The sequence below is a fragment of the Myiozetetes cayanensis genome, unplaced genomic scaffold, assembly GCF_022539395.1.
Source record: "Myiozetetes cayanensis isolate MyiCay16 unplaced genomic scaffold, myiCay2020 scf23, whole genome shotgun sequence".
In the NCBI taxonomy this organism is placed as follows: domain Eukaryota; kingdom Metazoa; phylum Chordata; class Aves; order Passeriformes; family Tyrannidae; genus Myiozetetes; species Myiozetetes cayanensis.
This window is the reverse complement of record NW_026087445.1, coordinates 8131405-8151582: the sequence shown is the minus strand read 5'-3', so window position 1 is coordinate 8151582 and position 20178 is coordinate 8131405. Positions and strand designations below refer to the sequence as shown.

At 55.6% G+C, this 20178-nt stretch overlaps 1 protein-coding gene across 2 annotated transcripts in view; it reads right to left on the bottom strand.

The window, feature by feature from the left end:
• Positions 1-281: 281 nt before the first annotated feature.
• The window catches only part of NOTCH1 (notch receptor 1), a 43003-nt gene continuing 23106 nt past the window's right edge, over positions 282-20178 (bottom strand). The window contains exons 6-34 of one of the 2 annotated variants that reach the window (XM_050320050.1): positions 19904-20137; positions 19615-19770; positions 19334-19519; positions 18776-18889; positions 18058-18171; positions 16846-17079; positions 16418-16528; positions 15570-15762; positions 15210-15355; positions 14796-14909; positions 13682-13801; positions 13236-13388; positions 12580-12808; positions 12245-12446; positions 11966-12119; positions 11590-11774; positions 11263-11395; positions 10692-10949; positions 10492-10604; positions 9400-9971; positions 8266-8694; positions 7324-7472; positions 6474-6690; positions 6048-6138; positions 5657-5822; positions 4641-4936; positions 4195-4342; positions 3979-4076; positions 282-3638 (exon numbers count right to left, since the gene is read on the bottom strand). In XM_050320050.1, coding sequence (XP_050176007.1) covers positions 2160-3638; positions 3979-4076; positions 4195-4342; positions 4641-4936; positions 5657-5822; positions 6048-6138; positions 6474-6690; positions 7324-7472; positions 8266-8694; positions 9400-9971; positions 10492-10604; positions 10692-10949; positions 11263-11395; positions 11590-11774; positions 11966-12119; positions 12245-12446; positions 12580-12808; positions 13236-13388; positions 13682-13801; positions 14796-14909; positions 15210-15355; positions 15570-15762; positions 16418-16528; positions 16846-17079; positions 18058-18171; positions 18776-18889; positions 19334-19519; positions 19615-19770; positions 19904-20137 — 6794 coding nt within the window. In that variant the 3' untranslated portion in view covers positions 282-2159. The remainder of the gene's footprint in view (positions 3639-3978; positions 4077-4194; positions 4343-4640; positions 4937-5656; positions 5823-6047; positions 6139-6473; positions 6691-7323; positions 7473-8265; positions 8695-9399; positions 9972-10491; positions 10605-10691; positions 10950-11262; positions 11396-11589; positions 11775-11965; positions 12120-12244; positions 12447-12579; positions 12809-13235; positions 13389-13681; positions 13802-14795; positions 14910-15209; positions 15356-15569; positions 15763-16417; positions 16529-16845; positions 17080-18057; positions 18172-18775; positions 18890-19333; positions 19520-19614; positions 19771-19903; positions 20138-20178) is intronic. The other variant, XM_050320051.1, reaches the window with a different exon arrangement.

The following is a 20178-nucleotide window of genomic DNA, read 5'->3' as shown; positions in this document are numbered from 1 at the left end:
AATTTTACAACACTTTGAACAGGCTTTTCAGAGCCTTGCTCAGACCAGACGCCTCAAGCCAATGAGAGTTTTCCCACAGCTCTGCTGTCACCAGTTTTCCCACAAGGTAAGGAGAAATGTTCACCATCCAAAGCCCTCTCTGAGCATCCACACAGAGAACAAGATGCTGGGGAAGCTCCAGCGCTCCGTGCCAAGAGGCAGCCCTGCACTATCGAGGACCAGCAGGTGCCAAGCCCAGATTTCGACCGCTCCGTAACAAAAACACCAAGTTCCAGTTTTAGTAAAATCTAGATGCCCAGAAGCATCATTTATTGCAAATCAGTTAACCAAAAAAAATACATCATTTTTGCAAACTACAACTTTGCATGTAGATAGCTTTTATTACAGAAGATATCTTTTCTTAAACTACACTCTAGTTTATAAAACATAGGAAGGTTCAACACCACGTGATGTTTTTATCACTCATATTAGGCGTGTCACAAGAACAATGGTCTGAAATGTTAACTAAGATGAGTGCTCAGCAAGGCGCTGGGCCTTGGGAAAAATCCATTTTATTTGGTGTTCTAATAAAAAGGAATGAGGAGAAGGAACCCTTTTCTTAGGTTTTTCTTGATTAACTGCTCTCTATCTGCCTGTCCCATACACATATCTAGTCTTAGGGTGTCTGCTTGCCTTCGCACCCGAGTGAGTGATATTCCAACACCTCTATAAGGTGATATATTTATGATATATTTAAGACTCGCTCATTTAGATTTTTGAAACAAAATCCACCTTTTCTTTAAAAAAAAAAAAAAGATATTTACAAACATTAAATCTGCCACAGGCTTATACTATATTTTACATGATACACAGAGAGAGTGTACACCAATATAAAAAAAGATGCATCACTCCAGGCTAACGTTACAGAACAAAATGTTAAGGTTTCACGGCACAGGCTCAGCTGTGCTGCCCTTCGCCCTCCAGTTCAGCCAGTCCAGCATCCCACTAAAACCAGCAGCAGTGGCACTGCCAGAGGAGCTGGATCCGGGCGAGCACGCGGTGGTGGCAGTGTTATAAAATGCTTTGTAATCTCACTCGGGGTGTCTGCATTAATAGACACGCCCTCTTTAAAATAGGCAGGCCATCCTTAAAATAAGGATGTGGTTTACAAAGTTTATATTGGCATTTATTTCTTAAACAGTTACTCAAAGGCAAACACGAAAAAAAAGAACAACATCAACAACCAAAAATAAAACCAAAACCAGTAAAGATATTCAAAGTAAAATTAAGTCTCCTTTGTATATATACTCCATAGCTATGGGTTTGCTCTCTTGGAAGTTTGGCAAATACATTTCTTTTTGATGGGGGACAGTATTCATGTTTTCTAGTTGGTTTGTTTTTTTTTTTAGCTTAGAACCTGTTCTTACAGGTCTATAATCCTGATTTTCTTTTTTTTTAGATCATAAAAATCATTTAAATATATATATTTTTATATATATATATAAAAACAAGAGAGAACAAAAATTTCTATTATCAAGGCAAATGTACAACTATATAATACTGAAATTTAAACAAAGATTCATGACTGGTACCATAAAATGTCCTCTCATATAATAGCAAAGGAAACATTTTAAAGTACATTTAAAAAATTTGTTGATACTTAATTTCCCCCCCCCTAAGGAGTGGTATTTTTAGTCAATTTTTTCTTCCCCTTTTCTTTCTCGCCTCTCTTTCTGAGTTGAAAGAGAAAAAAAATAAATTAATGGCATTTGAGGATCACAAAATCGCTGCTTATAGCTTTACACAGACATTTCCTCTCAAATCAAACACAATGAACCCCCCCAAACAAAAGAGAACATCCTATAAAAACCTAATTTGTCCATTTCTTGAAACACAACTGGTGTCCCACATTGAGTTCTTAACAATAGAACATATAAATAAAAAAGGCAGTGTTTTCATGTAAAATAAAAAGTACATAAATAAATACTAAAAAAAAAAAAAAAAAGGAATTAAATTTGTCTTTTACTTTTTTTTTCTCTCCTTTTTTTTTTTTTATAAAAACATATTTAAAAAGGATCCTTTAATAAAAGCATCCAAGGTCCTTTTAAAAAAAAAAAAAAAAAGATCTCCCTCGAGCTTCTGACTCTCACTGAGCACCAGCGTCTCTGAAACACCTTCTTTCACTTGAAGGCCTCGGGGATGTGTCCCATCTGTGACTGCATACTCGTGGGAGGGCTGGAGATGCCCTCGGACCAGTCGGACACGTTGGAATGAGGAGACGAGCTGGACCACTGGTCCGGCGACTCCGGAGACGGCGTGAGGAAAGGGTGGTCAGGCACCTGGAGCTGGTGGCTGGGGGTGTTGTCCAAGGGGGAGGAATAACTGTGCTGGGAAGGCGGGGTCAGGAACTGCGTGGTGGTCATGGGCTGGGCGAGGGAGGAGGGCAGGGACGTGGGCAGCATCTGGGAATCCTGGGGCAGGATGGTGTGCACTGCCATGGCGCTGCCGCTCACCGGCTGCATGTCGGGCTGGCTCAGCTCCGTACCGAGGAAATTCTGGCCCAGGTGGCCGCTCCCGTTGGAGCCGGGGTTGTGGTGCTGCTGCGGCGGCTGCTGCGGTGGTGGCGGCGGCTGCTGGGGCTGCTGCGGCTGCTGCTGCGGCGGCTGCAGGTTCTGCTGCTGGAGCTGCTGCTGCTGCATCTGCTGGAGCTGCTGGCTCTGCATCAGGTGGGGCTGGGACGCCAGCCGGGTGCTGGGCATGGCCTGGTAGCTCATCATCTGCGACAAGCTGGTGGTGGGCAGGCCGTTGTGCAGGGAGGTCATCATGCCGTGCTGGAGGTTTTGGGGCTGCTGGTGCGCCCCGGGTTGGATGTTGCCCCTCAGGGGGTTGTACTGGCTCTGCACCATCCCGTTCTGCAGCCTGGTGAGCCAGTCACACTGCCCGTTCAGCCCGGCCGCTCCGCCGACGGAGAAGCTCATCGGGGCGTTGCTCATCACCGTGCTGGGGCTGGACACCGGCAGGTGGGAGAGGCGCGGCGGCACCGAATCGAAGGCCATCCTGCTGGAGTTCCCCATGGCCATATCCTGCTTCCCCGCCATGTTGAGGTGGTTGATGCTCATGTGGGCATCCGGCATGCCCGGCAGGTGGTTCAGGGGCATGGAAGGGGACTGCTGAAACGGGGAGGTCATCAGCGGAGGAGAGGCCACGTCTGAGAGGTACCCATGGGGCGACTCCAGGGAGTCCACTGGGGACAACACGCTGGAGTTGTCCAGCAGACATCCTTTTCCATCCTGGGATTTTTTCCTCCGGGCTTTGAGGTCTTTGGCGTCCTTGCCATTGCAGCTCAGGCCCTTGGTGCTCGGCTTCCTGGCCTTCTTGCCCTGGACGGCGGGTTTGAGGTTGCCGATGTAGCTGTTGGGGGAGCAGAGCGGGGGGGACAGGGTGGGCGCTCCCAGGGGGCCGTTGTGCAGCGGGGGGCTCCTCACCAGGTTGTACTCGTCCAGCAGCCTCACGATGTCGTGGTGCATGCGCTCCTGGGCGATGTCCCGCGGCAGGCGGTCCATGTGGTCCGTGATGTCCCGGTTGGCAAAGTGGTCCAGCAGGACCTTGGCGGTTTCGTAGCTCCCTTCTCTGGCTGCGAGGAACAGTGGGGTCTCCTCCTGGAAACCCAGCAAAAGGATGGTTAGGGTTGAGTTCACAGATTCTGAGCCTGTCCTTCTACTGATATCCAACCAGGAACTCGACGAGTGACTCTGAATGTGCTGGAGACGGCCACGAACAGCACTGCACCAAACTGCCCACCAAGCACTGCGTGGCCCCTCAACATCAACCATACGACCAAACCCCACAGTGCTCCTTTGAGCTAAATCCAACAACTTCATTCACAGCAGAACAATCAAATCAGAGTCTCAGTGCCAGCCATTTGTCTGGCAAAAATCGCTCTTTAACAGACTCCCCAGATGGTTCTTTCCTTGCATATGTCAGCCTAGGAGACATTACCTTATTGTTCTGCATGTCCTTATTGGCACCATTCTTCAGGAGGACCACTGCAGCTTCAACATTATTCACAGCAGCTGCCCAGTGCAGGGCTGACTTGCCTGGAGAGGAAGACCACAAAAATGCAACACAGATTAGTGAGAGGTAAGAGTAACAGCAAGAGCAAGCAGCCCTTTCCTTCCACATGTGAGGGAGCCCCTGTTTTAGTTGCCTCAGTACCTAGATCATCCACGGCGTTGACGTCTGCGTGGCAGTTGATGAGGTCGTCCAGCATTCCCTCCACGGCCAAGCGAGCAGCCAGGATCAGAGGAGTGGTCCCGTCGTGCATCCGGGCATCGAGGTCCGTTGCCCTGTTCCTGATCAGGATCTGCCACAGGGAGGGACAAAGGGCGAGAAACACAAACGTTAGGAGGGACAGACAGCAGGCACGCCAGGTATCCGGGTCTCAGCCCTTTCCAGAGGTTGGGCCCTCCAGTCCCCGCTCCCCGTCCAGGGATGCTGCTGTGGGGTTGCTGCTTTGCTGCGCCCCAAGACAACAAATACTTCAATTTTTCCGACTTTCACCCCCCCACCTTGCCCAGGTGAGCTGGAAACCGACCCTGCAGTGACTGACTCAACACACAGCACCTGAAAACCCTGAGACCGCTGGCCAAGGGATCCGTTACCTGGAAGACTCCTTGGGCATCGGCCGAGACGGCGGCGTGGAGGGGCGTCCGGCCCATGTTATCCTGGATGTTGGCATCGGCGCTGGCCTCCAGCAGGCGCTTGGCAGCGTCGGAGCGGGAGTACCTGGCGGCCAGGTGCAGCGCCGTCTCGCCCGTGCGGTCCGTCTGGTTGTGCAGGCTGGCGCCTTGGTAAATGAAATCCGAGATGACAGCGGGAGCGTCGTCCTCCTCCTCGCTGTTGCCAGTCTCCAGCCCTCCTCCGCTGCACGAGGCGATCATGAGGGGGGTGAAGCCATCTGAAAGCACAGGGGGACCCCGTGAAAAAAGGCTTTTTACCCCTTCCGTAATGCAGGCGGCTCAGCGAGATGCTCTGTCTGTGATAGATGCTTATTCTCGTGGGTGCAGCAAGGCTGTGTTCCTGACTGGTTCTGAACATCAAACACGAATATCCTTCCTCTGATATGGATCTGAAATTCCTTAGTGGTATCTCATCACTCACTGCTTTTCCTATTTCATATGCTAGCTTGGAGACTGTACCATGGAAGGTGCAGTTTTATAAGGAAGGCTGCTCAAATCAAATTGACTACGGTAAATAAATCTTCATTATTTCAGAGGGCAATTTCACAGACGTGGGGAAGACCAAATGTTTGTAATAATTTAAAAGCTATTAATATAGTTAAAAACCTGGAAAAAAGACTGAAATGTGCAGATTGGTGGGAGGGGAGAAATCTACAAGTGGCACAGAGATAACCTGGGTGATTTAATAGGCACTTCCTCTGTATTCTCTGATTTCCACCTCAGTGATTAAACAAAAGAGCTCTAATGGAAAGCAAAATGCGATAAGGTCTATCTCTAAATCATGCCCAACAGCAGCTGTGTGGTGCAGAACATGTAGCAGTGACTCTGAACTAACAAGAGACAGGTAGGGCTGTCTGGGGCTGCTCCTCTGCAAGGGGCGAGGGAAGGTTTGAGATGAGCTGACGAGCAGTGCAGAAGTGAAAGGGGTTCCACCTTACCCGGCCCTCTGACGTTGACATCCATGCAGTCAGCATCGATTTCCCCCTGTGGAGGGGTAGGGGCCATGGAGGAGATGCGCAGGTCAGCGGCATCCAGGTGCTGCTGGGTCCACTGCCTGTGATCCGTCTGGTCGTCCGTGTCCGGCAGCATCGCCTGCTCCTCGAACTGAGGAAGCACAGCAGGGAATCAGGGGGTGAGGAGGGGGCTGAGCTCCAGCCTGGGAAGCTCTGTGAGTCTCCAAGGTGTGTTTGTCACAGGCAAAGGAGCTGAGAGCAGCAATGCCAGAGCACCCCTGAGGGTCCCTCTGCTCCCCTGCTCCCTGCAGTGCTCTGGTCCCTCCGTGACTAACCCAGCCTGCATCACAGAAAGGGAATGTGGCAGAGGGCTTACCCTGAACTTCTTGGTGTCCAAGGTCTCCTCGTCACCCCACTCATTTTGGTTGTCATCCATCAGCGTGCCGTCCGAAGCATTTTTGAGGGGTCTTTAAAAACAAAACCATACAAAAAGTTACCTCCTCTTCAGGAACTGTCCCTGATGGACCTTGCCCATGGGCATGCACATGATTCTTCTGAGAGAAGAATCAACCAGACAATTTCCAGGAGGTTCCCCTCAGACTGCCTCTCATTTTTTACCAAGTGCAAACAGATCACGAAGCATTTAAAACCCTCCTCCAGATGGGAACACTGCTTTCCCCATGCAGAACTTTTAAGAACCCTGATTTTTCTCCTCCCTGCTCCACCAACACGGTGAATTGGAGGACAAAACTCCAATGAGCAGACCCACTGTGTTTAATGTGTCGGCAAGCAAATTACTCACTTCAGTCCAACAGAGTCCTCCCCAAGTGGTTCTCGCCGCTTCTTCTTGCTCGACTCCGTCACTTTGAAGCCTTCTGGGAACCAAAGCTGCCCATGCTCCCTGCGCCGCTTACGAGACACCAGCACTCCCAGTCCAATGAAGGCAAGCAGGACCAGTGCAGCCACCACCACGTACATAGGATACAGCTGGGAGTTCGTCGCGGGCTCAGCTGTTTCACCTACAAAACAGTGGGGCACAAGGAGATGCTGAGACATTAAGCTGCATAGCAAACCAGGGACAGAGTGGAAATGAAGGAAAATTAGTTAATAGAGGTACCTAAGTCTGATCTAAATCAGCTCGCCCCCCCCCCCCCCCAAAATAAGGTCATTTTATACGCTATTAATCAGAATTGCAAACTATCGGCAAATTCTCGGCTGCACAAGCCAGCCTGCACCAGGAGACAGCTTCACTTTTTTCTCCTTTAAGGAAAAGGATTAGCAAACTTCAAATCATTGCGCTTGCATTGAGCTGTTAAGACAAAAGGATTTAGGGGGGATTTTCAAGATACAAACTTCAACTCCTTGCATGTCACTGATTGATTGGGGCTGCTTGGGTTTTCTTTTTCTTTTTTCTTTTTTTTTTTTAATAACTTTTAGAGTGATAATGATTTTGAAATAAAACCCCAGACTGAGAAAAAAAACCCACTAAACTGGTTTTGCTTTATTTTTAAAGAAAATACTTTCAGAAGAAGAGATGTGAGGTTATTAAAACCAGACTGTGTTCAAATGCAGCCAATGGGCAGATAACTAAACCCAGGTAAGGCTGGAAAGTTTTGGTTATTTCTCCTCCCCAGCTGACAAGCTGTACTTACTTTTAACAGCTTCTATTTTGTAGGGTATGTTCAGATTGCCAAGGGAGGCCAAGGCACCCAGGAACGCTGCCACATCAGTTGCACTCTGGAAGCACTGGGAAGACGACTGGATGCACTGGCGGTTATCAATTTCCAAGTAGACGATGGATCTGTGTGAGAGAAGAGTCAATAAGGAACAAGGAGCGATGACACTGAGAAGACACAAGAGCACCATCTCCCTTCCCTCTTTAACCCCCCATCAGTGGGAATTAGAAGGTGGGAACCCATCTCCTTGCTTCCCTGTGGCCCAAACCCTGCAGCTCACACTCATGTTCTGTTGGATTTGCCTCAGTGAATACTGTGAAATCCAACTCTTCATCTACAGGAATGGAAGGGAGTCTCTACTTCACAATGTTTTAAAATTACCCAGACACTACAGTATCTTAAATAATGCTGTTTGGGAGCCTTCAGATCTTCTCCCATCAGTTTTGCTGCTCTAACTCCTTTGCTTTCAGTGGTTTTTGATTAAGCCCACGGAGAGGGAGCAGGTTGGATCTATATGTTTACACCAAAGATCTCCAAACACGGTTTGCAGTAATTGAGTTTTACAACAAAGCTCTAGAAAGCATTTCCCAGGGAGAAACTGAGGCTTAACTTAATGACTTCCTGAAGTCAGACAGTCGGTCAGGCCAACCTCTGCTTCCAGGTCCCACCCAGCCCAGCCCCGGCTCCCAACAATACACAGGACTCCTTCAATCGTGAGAGTCGGCGCAGCATTGTATCAGGGACTCCTGAATGATCCACTGATTTTCCCACATGGGAGCAAAATCCGGTTTCTGTTCACACAGAAGGCAACTTCTAAATACAATTATCTGGCCTACATCCTTCCCTTCATAGCGTGTTACTATTATCAACACAGAAAACAAGTGCTGCTCGGTGAAGGATCCCACTGGTCCCCCTTACCCTCTGATGTCCATCTGATCGAGCTCCCTCTTCTGCCTCCTGCCAGCCCGGGGGTAGAGGCTGCTCTTCACTTTGTTGATGACAGCACTGGACATATCTGACCAGTCCTCTGTGGACCTCTTGATGTAGTGTTTTTTCAGCTCCTCCTCATTGCCATAATACGGAAAGATCATATACTCCCCCTTGGGGTTCTTCTTGAAGACCACGTTGGTGTGCAGCACTCGGCTCAGCTCCCTCAGGAAGTTGAAAGAGTTGTTCTTCAGGTTCTCTGGGGTGATGAGGACCACCACCACCAGTGTGCCATCTGCCAGCTTCTCTGGCATGTTGTTTGCACAGTCCAGACCATCCCATTCGCACTCAAAGTTGTTGCAGCCCTGGTCGCAGTGGCCATCTGAGAAGTGATCTTTGCAGTACTGGTCATACAGAGGGCTGGGAGGAAGAAGAAGAAAGGCAGGAGAATGAATTAAACAAAGTACTGCACATACCACCCATCTGCTCAGAAAAGCAGTGGTGGTCCACAGGGACCTCTCTTCTATATAAATATTCTTCACCCTGATGGACACTAAACCAGTTTACACAGAAAGCATTCACCTCTGCAGGTGAGAGATGGTAGCTGTTAAATCATAAACTGCAATTTAGATGCCAGAAAAAAGGAGAAATTACTGTGACTTAGAGAAGACACAGGGACACAGAATAGTTACTCAGACCAGAGTTGGTCCAGGAATCTGGGATTAAGTTCATGCTGTTGCCAAAGACAATGTTTGGGAAATGCTTGGATGCTAACATCATCACGTTTCCTGGCTGCTCTTCCATCTGGGGTCTCCCTGTCCTGAAACTCACTGTGTTACTGCTGTGAGTTGGAGAATTCACTTCTATGGAGCAATATAGGCAAGGACAGGGAAGCCATCTGGAATGAGCCAAACCCAGAGAGCTTCCAAGTGGATATAAATTCAGTGAGACCACAGGGAAGAAGTGTGGTTGCTTGCTCACAGGCAGCAGAACAGAATGTAGAGAACGAACACAGGTCTGCATCTAGGAGCTTTAACCAGACGCAACCAGAAAATACCTCCAGATGACCAGCACATCAGGAGGTCTTGTCTATAAAACAAGAGGGTCAGAGAGCAAGCCACTTACTTGCACTGCCCCTCGTATTTCTGGCAGTCAAATCCATCGTAGAGGCAGCCAGCGTTATTGCACTGGGAATCACACTTGCCATCGTTGAAATACTTCCAGCACTGCAGGGACTGGGAGCAGTTCTTCCAGGGGTCGTTGAAGTTGAGGGAGCAGTCGCCCCCGTCCCAGCCGCAGGCGTGGTTGTTGCACTTCCCATCGCAGATCTTGTTGCCGGCGTAGCCCGCGCAGACCGCGATCTCGCACTTCTCCTCGATTTTGGGCGGGATGATGTCCTGCCCGATCCCGCCCTGGAAATCGAAGTCGAGGATGTGGCAGTTGAGGCCGTTGAAGTTGGCGGGGCAGTTGCAGCGGTAGTAGGGGGAGGCGTCGCCGAAGAACTCGCAGGTGCCCCCGTTGTAGCAGGGGTTGGACGTGCAGGGGCTGCTGGCCGGGTACTGGCACTCGGGGCCCGTGAAGGCCGGCGCGCACATGCACTTGGAGCTCTTGTGCATGGAGATGCAGGTGCCGCCGTTCAGGCAGTGCAGGTTCCCACACGTGCGGGAGTCGTTCTCGCAGGTGGCCCCCACGAATCCCTGGGGAGGGGACAGCAAGGAGGGAGTCAGAATCACTGGTGCTGTCCTACGAGCGGCCCAACACACGTGTGTGTTCTGGGAAACCCAGGGAATCAAGGCACGGCTCTGGTGCCCCCTCTGAAACTAGTGATGAGCAAGAATAATCTGGAATGTAAACCCTGTTAGAGAATCCCCTTGAAATAAAGTGAGCTCTTCTCCATAGCTACCTGCTCCACTTTCAGGCAGTGCAAATAGCAGTCAGCTAGGAAGAGCCAGTCCTACAGAGCTGAGCATGGTACCTGCAGGCCACCTTCTCTGTGACCCTATCCCAGTGTCCTTTCAAGCACCCAGGGTGTGCAAATACAGATGCATCGCCTGCCAGTGAGCACCCACAGCAAAGCATTCTCCCCTGCCTATCCCAGCTAGGGAAGCCTCAGGGGCTAAACTGGCCCCTTGATCACCCCTCGAGCACAGGGCTGGCTCACAGGGCCTGTACAAGATATGATGCCATGCTCAGAGCTGGAGAGAAGCAGGTACCTACCGGGGGGCACTTGCAGATGAAGCCACGGCCAGTGTTGCTGGCAACAGCACACGTCCCACCATTCCTGCAGGGTTTGCCTTTACACCCGTCCACCACTGTGTCACAGCGACGGCCTGCGAGGGAGAGGAGTGTGTGAGGAGCAGAGGAAGGTGTAGGGATGCTTGGGGGGGCTCTGGGAGAGGGGGGGACACGGTGCTCACCTGCATAGCCAGGCCTGCACTCGCATTTGTAGTCATTGACCCGCTGCACGCAGTTCTGGGTGCCGCGGGCGTCGCAGGGGTTGGACAGGCACTCATTGACGTCTCCCTCGCAGCGCTCCCCTACAAAGCCAGGGGGGCAGATGCAGCTGTAGCCCCCTACCCGATCCTTGCACTTGCCATTGTTAAAGCACTTGGGCCCCAGGGTGACAGGATCAAAGAAAGGGCTGCAGTCATCCACATTGATCTCACAGTGCACCCCTAGAGAGAGGGGGGAACAACCCACACAGCTCATCAAACAGTGCCGGGGCGCCCGGTGGTCCCGTGTGTGAGCCTTCCCCGCGGAGGGGCTGAGTCTGACCACGGCAGTGGCAGCCTGAGCCCCAGCCCGGGCAGGGGGGACGCGGCGCCGCACGGCCAAGGCCGAGGCCGCGTGGCCTTGGTGGCTAAGCCCGCGAGCAAACACCAACCTCCACCGCTGCGCTGGCTGCTGCTAACCCGAGCAGCTAATGAGCAGAATCCAAGGATATCTGCTCTCAGCCCACTAATGCCCCAGCCTGGGGAGTTAATTTACCTTGGGTTCCTCTGGGGCAGGAGCATTTGTAGGTATTGATGAGATCGATGCAGGTTCCTCCGTTCTGGCACGGGTGGGACAAGCACTCATTGATCTCCTCTGAGCAGTTAACTCCATGATAACCAGCCACACACTGCAAGGAGGGAAGAGGGGAACCATCAGAGAGGTTCCCTCAATTCCCATGCGGCTGCAGGAGCACAGCCAGCACCCTGGCCTCCAACTTGAAGAGGCACAGCACCATCCTGAAGCCAGGGCAGCTCCACGGGCAGCAGAAAGGCAGTAACTGGGAATTTTTCCCTGGGCTTCACTGCCCTCCACAGCACCCACCTCACAGGAGTAGCCCCCCAGGTAGTCTGTGCAGGTGGCTCCATTCTGGCAGGGGTTGGGGGAGCACTCGTCCACCTGCTCCTCGCAGTAGCTGCCAGTGTAGCCAGCCTGGCAGCGGCAGAAGTGAGTGTTGCCAGTGTCGACACAGAGCCCCGAGTTCCTGCAGAGGTGTGCTACATCGATACCTGTCAGGGAGAGCAGAGTGAGATGCGGGGACCTTGGTGACACACACACACACACATGCCACCACACATCCCACTGGGAATCACAGCCAGGACAGCAACCCTTGAGATCACTCTGGTTGTGCCAAAGATCCCCACCAAGAGAACTGACCCCAGCCCGGCCCTGTGAGTCCATACACATGGCAAGGACATACCTTGCTGCTTGGCAGCCACCTCGCAGGAGACACTGGGGACATCGCAGTAGAGCCCTGTCCAGCCGCTGTTGCACTCACAGCGGTACAGGTTGTTGGTCTGCCAGCACTTGCCCCCGTTTTTGCAGGGAGAGGAGTCACACCAGCGCACCAGGTTCTGGGGGAGCAGAGCAAGAGATGAGGGTCAGGACCCAGCAGGGCTTCTGCAGGAGTGGAGACTGCAGTGACCCCCAAACCCCCAGGGCAGCATGCAGAGGTGGGCACTGCCCAAGGTTCCTCTACCTGGCAGTTGAGCCCGGTGTATCCCTGGGGACAAGTGCACTTGTACGTCCCGTAGCTGTCCTGACACGTGCCCCCGTTCAGGCATGGCTTGGAGTCGCACTCATTGATGTTGTGCTCGCAGTAGCTGCCCGTGAAGCCGGGCAGGCAGACGCAGGTGAAGGTGTTGATGCCATCCACGCAGGTCCCACCGTTGAAGCAGGAGCTGCGAACACAGACATCACATGCCAGTGAGTCACCACTGGTTAATCTCCACACCAAAGCCCCCACCCACCAACTCAGCGCTCTGGGGCAGCACAGGGACCTCAGCCCTCGCCCCAGCCCTGGCAAGGCTGTACCTCTCCGTGCAGTCGGGTGTGTTGTTCTCGCAGTGGATGCCGCTGAAGCCGGAGGGGCAGGTGCAGGTGTAGCTGTTGACGCAGTCGGTGCAGTTGGCCCCGTTCTTGCAGGGGTTGCTGGCGCACTCATTGATGTCCTCCTCGCACTTGGGCCCACGGAAACCAGCCAGGCACTCGCAGAAGAACGTGCCAATGCCATCGGAGCAGGAGCCACCGTTGTGGCACGGGTCTGGAGAGGAGGGATGTGCACGTGAAGATGAGATGGGTCCAGCCATGGTGCAGCAGCCCAGCCCAGGAGCTGCCCCGCAGCACTGTCCCCACACACATTCCCTGGCTGCATGGAGGGATGGGACTGAGCCCATGCACTGGGCAGAAGCTAAACCAGCCCCATCAAGAAAGAGACTGGGCACAAGGAGGGCACATGGGACACATTATCCCCCAGCCTCCTTCCTCCTGCTCCCATCTGGCCTTAGACTGACACGGCTCAACCGGGCTGTGTTTAAGGTGGCCCAAAAGCCTCAGCAGGACTCACAGCACAGCCCAGGCCGCAGTGGCAGCCCATGCACAGGGAGGAAATCCCAGCCCCAGGAAGGGGGACGAAGCTGATGGCTCAGGGCTGGGCTGAGCACAGCCCATGGGGCAGCCCCTGCTCTTACTGGGCTTGCAGTCGTCGATGTCGGTGTCGCAGTTGCGGCCGGAGAAGCCGGTCCTGCAGGCGCAGCGGTAGCTCCCGTTGGTGTTCTGGCACGTGGCCCCGTTCCGGCAGGGGCTCTTCACACACTCATTGATGTCAATCTCACAGGTCTGACCTGGGGACAGAGCAGGATAAGGGCCGTGTGGGCTGGAGGTGCTGGTGAAAGCCCCAGGGATGACAATGATGTCTTGGGCACCGCTCACACCAGGGGCAGGAGCCCTCACAGCAAACTGCCCTCACCAAGGGGCGCAGGCAGTGGCTGCCTGGCTGAGCCATGGGGCAGGTCAGGACCCTCCCCAAAGCCTGGCACCGTGCAGGGCTGCTCCCTGGCCATGCCCCCTCACCTCTGCCTTTCCCTCCCTGAGGGGAGCAAGGTGTGCTAAACCCTCAAACAGGCCATGCATGTACCTTGCCAGCCAGGGGGGCAACTGCAGGAGAAGCTCTTGTAATCTTCCGACTCCCGGCATTCGCCGCCGTTCTTGCAGGGGCTGCCAGCGCAGGGGGCCAGCACGTCCTCACAGGTGGCTCCTGCACAGACACAAGCACCCACTGATATCCCCTCTGAAACAACAGGTGGCCCAAGATCCCTCTACTCCTGTCCCCTGCCCTGGGCTGCTGCCAGCTCTGGGGGAGGCTCTGGGCTTCCCCACCACCCCAGGGCAGCCCAGCTGGGGCCATCTCCTCCATCCCTGGTCACCCATGACCCCACGTCCCCCACGAACCCTTTAAACCCTGGCAATCCGGGCTGCATTAAAGCACTGCACACTTCCTTTGGCAGGGAAGTGCTGCTCGGGGTGTCTTTTCCCCCTTGCACTCCCTCCCCCCCGTCCCTCTCCGCTGCTTTTCCTGTTTACGTCCAGCCAGGGGACACGTTCCCTCCGAACCCTTATCTTCCCTGTCAGCCAGTATCTCCTGAACTGGCCTTTTGCTATTTTCCAGAGCCTTCCCCTCCCCTCCTGCCCAGTCCCCGTCCCCCCCCAGGGGTTTCTATGGCCACTGCCGAGGGCAGGAAACGGCTCACGGCTTCCTGCAATTGTGCACCGGCTGCGCCGCTCTGCGCCAGCGGAAGCAGGAGGCCGGCAAACAGGAATTGGCTCAGCAGAATCCCCCAGCCCTTCGGCCTCAGCTCGCCCCCTCCAGCACGAGCATCGTGGCCGGACAGCAGGGCCACCACCACTGCTGACCCCCCCGGGTGGTGGGGTGTGAGCGGGGAGGCCACCGGGCGCTGCTGCCCCTGAGCCACCACCACCCTGGTGCCCTCCAGGAGGAGGAGGAGGAGAGGAGGAGAAGGAGGGAGGAAGCTGCGTCTGGCAGCTTCCCAAAGCTCCTGCAGATTTCCTCCAGCTGCGCCGTGGAGCGGGGAGGTGGAGCCGTGGCTGCGGGCAGCCCCACGGCAGGGCAGTGCAAGGGAGGCATCTGTGGTTGGTGGTGGTTTGCTGCACGCTCAGAGGGACCAGTTTGGTGTCACACGTGAAGCAGAAGCCCCACAGAGCAGCGCTGGGGCACGGGGTGCTCCCCTCACCTGTGTAGGGCAGGAGGCAGTTGCAGGTGTAGCCAGCGACATCGTCGATGCACGTGCCCTGGTTCAGGCAAGGGTTGGAAGCACATTCGTTGATATTGGTCTGGCAGTTGGGGCCTGTTTTAAGAAAAACAGATAAAACCAGCTATGATAGAGGAGCATGTGCTGGTGGGAAGGGGCTGAAGGTACAGTGGGGATGTGGTGACAATGGTAACAGCCCATCCATTGAGACTATTGAGTCCAACCAGCACCACGACGTTCATCACTTAACCCTGTCTCCAAGTGCCACATTCACATGCCTTTTGAACACTTCCAGGGATGGCAACTCCACCACTTCCCTGGGCAGCCTGTTCCAGTGCCTGATCACCATTTCCCAAGCAGAACTTTTTCCAAATATCCAATCCAACCCGCTCTTACCGCTGAAGCCCTCCCTGCAGGTGCAGATGTAGCCGCTGGTCATGTCCTTGCAGGTGCCACCGTTCATGCAGGGATTGGATTCACACTCGTTGTTGTTAATGTCGCAGTTGGTCCCACTCCAGCCTGGGTCACAGTCACACTTGTAGCTTTGGGGAAAAGTTGGGGTATAAAGATCTGGTCCTCCAGGCTACACCAGCCATCATTTATCCAGCAAATCCTGGCCCCTAATCGTGCCACTGCAGGAAAGTATCCGACAGCACTGGCACAGAGCATGGACAAGCACTGACCTGGGGGACAGATGCTCACCCTCCTCTAACCCTGACGTCGCTACCTCAGCAGCCCCCATGCCTTCCAACCTACCCATTCAATCCATCATGGCATTTCCCATGGATGCAGGGGTTGCTGTTGCACTCGTTCACTTCGGACAGGCACTTGGGGTCGTGGAAGCCCTCGGGGCAGAGGCAGGTGAAGCCGTTGATGCCATCCTTGCACGTGCCCCCGTTGTGGCAGGGATTGCTGGCACACTCGTCGATGTTGACGTTGCACATGCGCCCTGGGAAAGGGGGAGCGAGGGAAAGTTATCCCATGGGATGCAGAGCATGGCAGGGGGTGCATTCTGCCTCACCTCGGATCTCAGATCCCTGGACACACAAGAGCCAGCCGCAGAGGAGCGGGGCTGCCCTGCAGGGAGGGTGACTTCACACCCTGCATCGCCTGCCTGCCTTAATTAAACGTGACTGGGAAGAGGCCGTGCCCTGGGCTCCTTTGGTCCAGGAGGGAATACTGAAGGGAGGCAGTTTCAGCCTGTAACCCTACCTGCCGTGGCTGACAAAGCCAGGCTTTCTTTCGGCTCCCAGCGGGCCCGAGGACAAGGGGCCGTGCGGGCAGGGAGCGGCGGGGGCTGCTCCCATCAAAGCCCTCCACCATTTGCAGCAGCGATCAAACAAACCAGTCGGACAAGGCAGCAACCTGATACCCATGGGAGTGGGCGCAGCAGGAGTCGGATTCGCGGCACCAGACACCCCTTTGATTTCAGCCTGAGCCAGGGTCACCCTCCTCAACAGGCAGGAGCGCTGGAGGGTGCAAAACCTCGGGCATGTGGGATGGCAGCCTCCCCCCTCCTTATTGCATCCCCCTCCTGGTGACAAGGGGCACCAGAAGCTGCAGGTCCCCAGGGTGTGGTGGTGGCTGCCGTGCCCTGCTCTCACCTGTGTACCCCGGCTCGCAGGTGCACTCGTAGCTGTTGATCTTGTCGATGCACTTGCCGTAGTCGCAGGGGTTGCTGGCGCAGTCGTCCAGGTTGATCTCACAGTTGGGTCCTGGGGAGGAGAGAGGTGTTGTTAGGGGGTCCCAGGACCTGCTCACGCAGCAAAATGAAGCCCCCTGGCACCAGCTGCTGCCGCCGCTCCACAACAAAGCGCCTCCTCCATAAGCAGCTCCAGGCTCCCAGCTGGGGTGCGGTTCCTGCTGGAGCCGGGCACCAAACCGGGAGAACTCGCCCTCACCCAGGATGCCCCGGGCCAGCCCCAGCACCAGGGTGGCTGCTGTCGGCGGCTCAGGGCCAACCTGCCCCGGGATGGGGATGGGACAGGGATGCTGCACCGGTGTGGAGCCCCAGGGGTTCCCTCCCGCTCACCCGTGGTCCCTTTGAGGCAGATGCAGTTGTAGGCGTTGTTCCTGTCCTGGCAGGTCCCCCCATTTTTGCAGGGCTGGCTCTGGCACTCGTTGATGTTGATGTCGCAGCGGTGGCCCGTGTAGCCAGGCTGGCAGATGCAGGTGAAGGAGGCGATGCTGTCCTTGCAGGTCCCGTAGTGACACGGGTCGGGGTCACACTCATCGATGTCGATCTCGCAGTGAGCGCCCGTGAAACCTGCCACCAGCGGGGGGGACACAGGGTGAGGATGAGGGACACGGGGTGAGGATGAGGGACATTCCTTCCCACCCTGGCCACGAGTGAGGCAGTGCCCTGGGGTGGCTTCACCTGCCCACCTGCCCTGCTATGAGCCCCAGGACCCCTGGAAGTGGGGTGCAGGCAGGGAGCACCCTGACATGCCGGTCGGACCCCGGCTGGGGGCTTTGTCCCGGGGTGCACAATGACCTGCATTAAAGCCTCCTCGGCTCAGAGCGGGGCCCCGCGCTCGCCTGCGGCTCGTCCCGGAGCGCACGGGGGGGCCCGGCCGCAGGCACCCCCGAATAATAACCCCCCCGGCAGATCCTATTCTCCTGGCCGGCTCCCTCCCCGCCGGGTTTGGGGGTGGAGGAGGTGGAGCTGAGGACAAAGTACAGCTTTGACTAGACCCCGCCAAGCCCACATAGCAGCTTTTCATCGGGGCTTGGCATTAGCAAGACACTAATTAGAGGCCATTCAGCTGGAAGATTTCTGGCGGGAGCTGCTCCACAAAAGAGCCACTGTTTGCCACCAGGGCTCAAGTCATCATTTTGTGCAACTGCTCCTTGGGTTTCGGTCGGCGAGCCCCCACGGCCCTGCACCTTGCGTCCCCATAGAGGCAGCTTTATTCCTTCCTTCCTGCCTTCCCCCGCGCTGCCGCCCGCCGCCGAGGCGGGAGCACGGCGGGACGGCTGCTGCGGGGCCACACCTCGCGAGTGCTGGGCTCTTACACCTGGCTCTGGGGCTCCACTGACACCTGGGATAGGGACAGTCCTGCCCCACGGGAGTCACATCAGCAGGGACCGGCCCCACTGATGGAAGGTCTGGGGACACCTCCCCCGGCAGGTGCTTGGAGAGGTGGGCGCTTAATTCATCAGTGTGGCTTTATGGCACATCACAGGGAGGAAGGTGGCTTGTTCCTGCCCAGTGGGCCCCCCCAGGATGCAGGAGTCGCCTCACCTTCGGTGCACTCGCAGCTGTAGGTGTTGGGGCCGTCCACGCACTTGGCGCCGTTCTTGCAGGGGGTGCTGGCGCACTCATCGATGTCAAACTGGCACAGGTGCCCGTTGAAACCTGGAAGGGAGGGAGAAGGAATGGAGGGAGAAGTCACGTCCCTGCGCAGCGGCCGGACCCGCCCCAGCCTCCCTCGCCGCCGGGCAGCTCCCGCCGGGCCCCCCGCACCCTGGCCGGGGCGCCGGGTTTCCATGGGGACGGCTGCTGGGGGCCCTGAATGCGGGGCTGCGACCCACCATTGAGAGCATCTTATTTACATCTCTAGAGGAGCAAAGTCTCTGAACTTCAAAACCTCCTTTCACAGATTAACCGTCTCCCCATTCTCCGCTCCACCCCGTGACTTTGACACCGCATTCAAAGCCGCTGGTGCAGCCCCCACCGGCCCCCAGCCCTCCTTCCCAAAGAGGGGCCTTTTCAAGTGCAAAGCCGTGGGGTTTAATCCTCCTTCCCCTCTCCCATGGGCCGGAGTTGGAGTTGGAGCAGCGTTGCCAGCCTGGGGCTCAGCCCCTCACTGCAATGGAGGAACCTCCCTCCAAAAGAACCTCTCCCCATTTCGGAAGGCTCTGAAATTTAAGGAGCCCATTTTTGGCTCCTTCTTGGCTCAAGCCAGGATGCATCCTGGCTTTGTTTCTGCCACGATGGCAGTGGGATTTATGCCACGTACCAGTGGGGCACTCGCAGTGGAACTCGTTGATCTTGTCGAGGCAGTTGCCGTTGTGCAGGCAGGGGCTGCTGGCACACTCATCCGTGTTGATCTCACAGTAAACCCCCTCATAACCTGCAGAGAGACCCAGCACCGTCAGTACCACAGCACAGGGTGGGCACAACACGCAGGAATGGTGTGTTACACCTGGGCACATCTAGTCTATCTTTAAAAGGCAGCTCAGAAGCTGTTCTGCAGGTGGTGGGACCTGAAGCACAACCTGCTCTATGGTTGTCCAACCCAGATCTCCATGCCATGGCTCAATCCAGGACAGCAAGGTTTGGTGAGAGGAGTCCAGTGCAGGGCTGATGGTGCCCAACTCTCACCTCCTGTCCCCCCACCACTGTGGGAGACCACACAACCTTTACCAAGCTCTTTCTCTTCAGTGCAGCCCCCAGGCACTCAGGAGCTTCACCCAACCCAGCACGGAGCTGAAGCTCAGGGGCACCCAGAACCCTCACACTGCCCACCCCCAGCACCACGGCCAGTCTGCAGGGGTCTGCAGAGCCACCCACTCACCAGGCATGCAGATGCACTGGAACTCCCCGATCTGGTCCAGGCAGGTGGCATCGTTCTGGCAGGGGTTGGAGAGACACTCATTGACATCGATCTCGCAGCGAGGGCCTGAGTAGCCCTGCAGACACTGGCACTGGAAGGACCCTTGGGTGTTGATGCACTTCCCTGCGTGCTCACATGGGTTGGCTCCTGCAACACACAAGCAGCACAGCTCACAGGATTTGCTCCTGGCTGCACCAGCACCTTCCCCAGCCGCTCCACGTGAGCTCAGCCCCAGCACTCACCCAGCGAGCACTCGTCCACATCCTGGTTGCAGGCTGGCCCCATGTACCCCGAGGGGCACGTGCAGATGGCTTTGCCATTGACGGGGTTGGTGTCGCAGTTGGAGCCCTCGTTGCAGGGGTTGCTGATGCAGGCGTCGTCCAGGTGGCACAGCAAACCTGGGCAGCGAAGGGCGGGCGCGCGTCAGCAGGTGTGACATCAGCGAGTGACACAGGACCTCAGCAAGGAGCCAGGGGGACATGCGGGGAGCTGCCACCCTGCACTGCGGGCAGGGGACACGGTGGGGCTCACCTGTGCGGCCGTGGGGGCACTCGCAGTAGAAGGAGGCCACCCGGTCGTGGCAGGTGGCCCCGTGGAAGCAGGCGGCCATGGCGCAGTCGTCGATGTTCTCGCTGCAGTCCTCGCCCGTCCAGCCGTTGACACAGACGCAGTTGTAGCCGCCGTGGTTGTTGTGGCAGGTGCCACCGTTCTGGCAGGCGTTGGGCATCAGCTGGCACTCGTCCACGTCCTCAGTGCAGTACTGACCTGCCAGGGGACAGGGCACCTGCGTGAGGCTGGCACTGTCC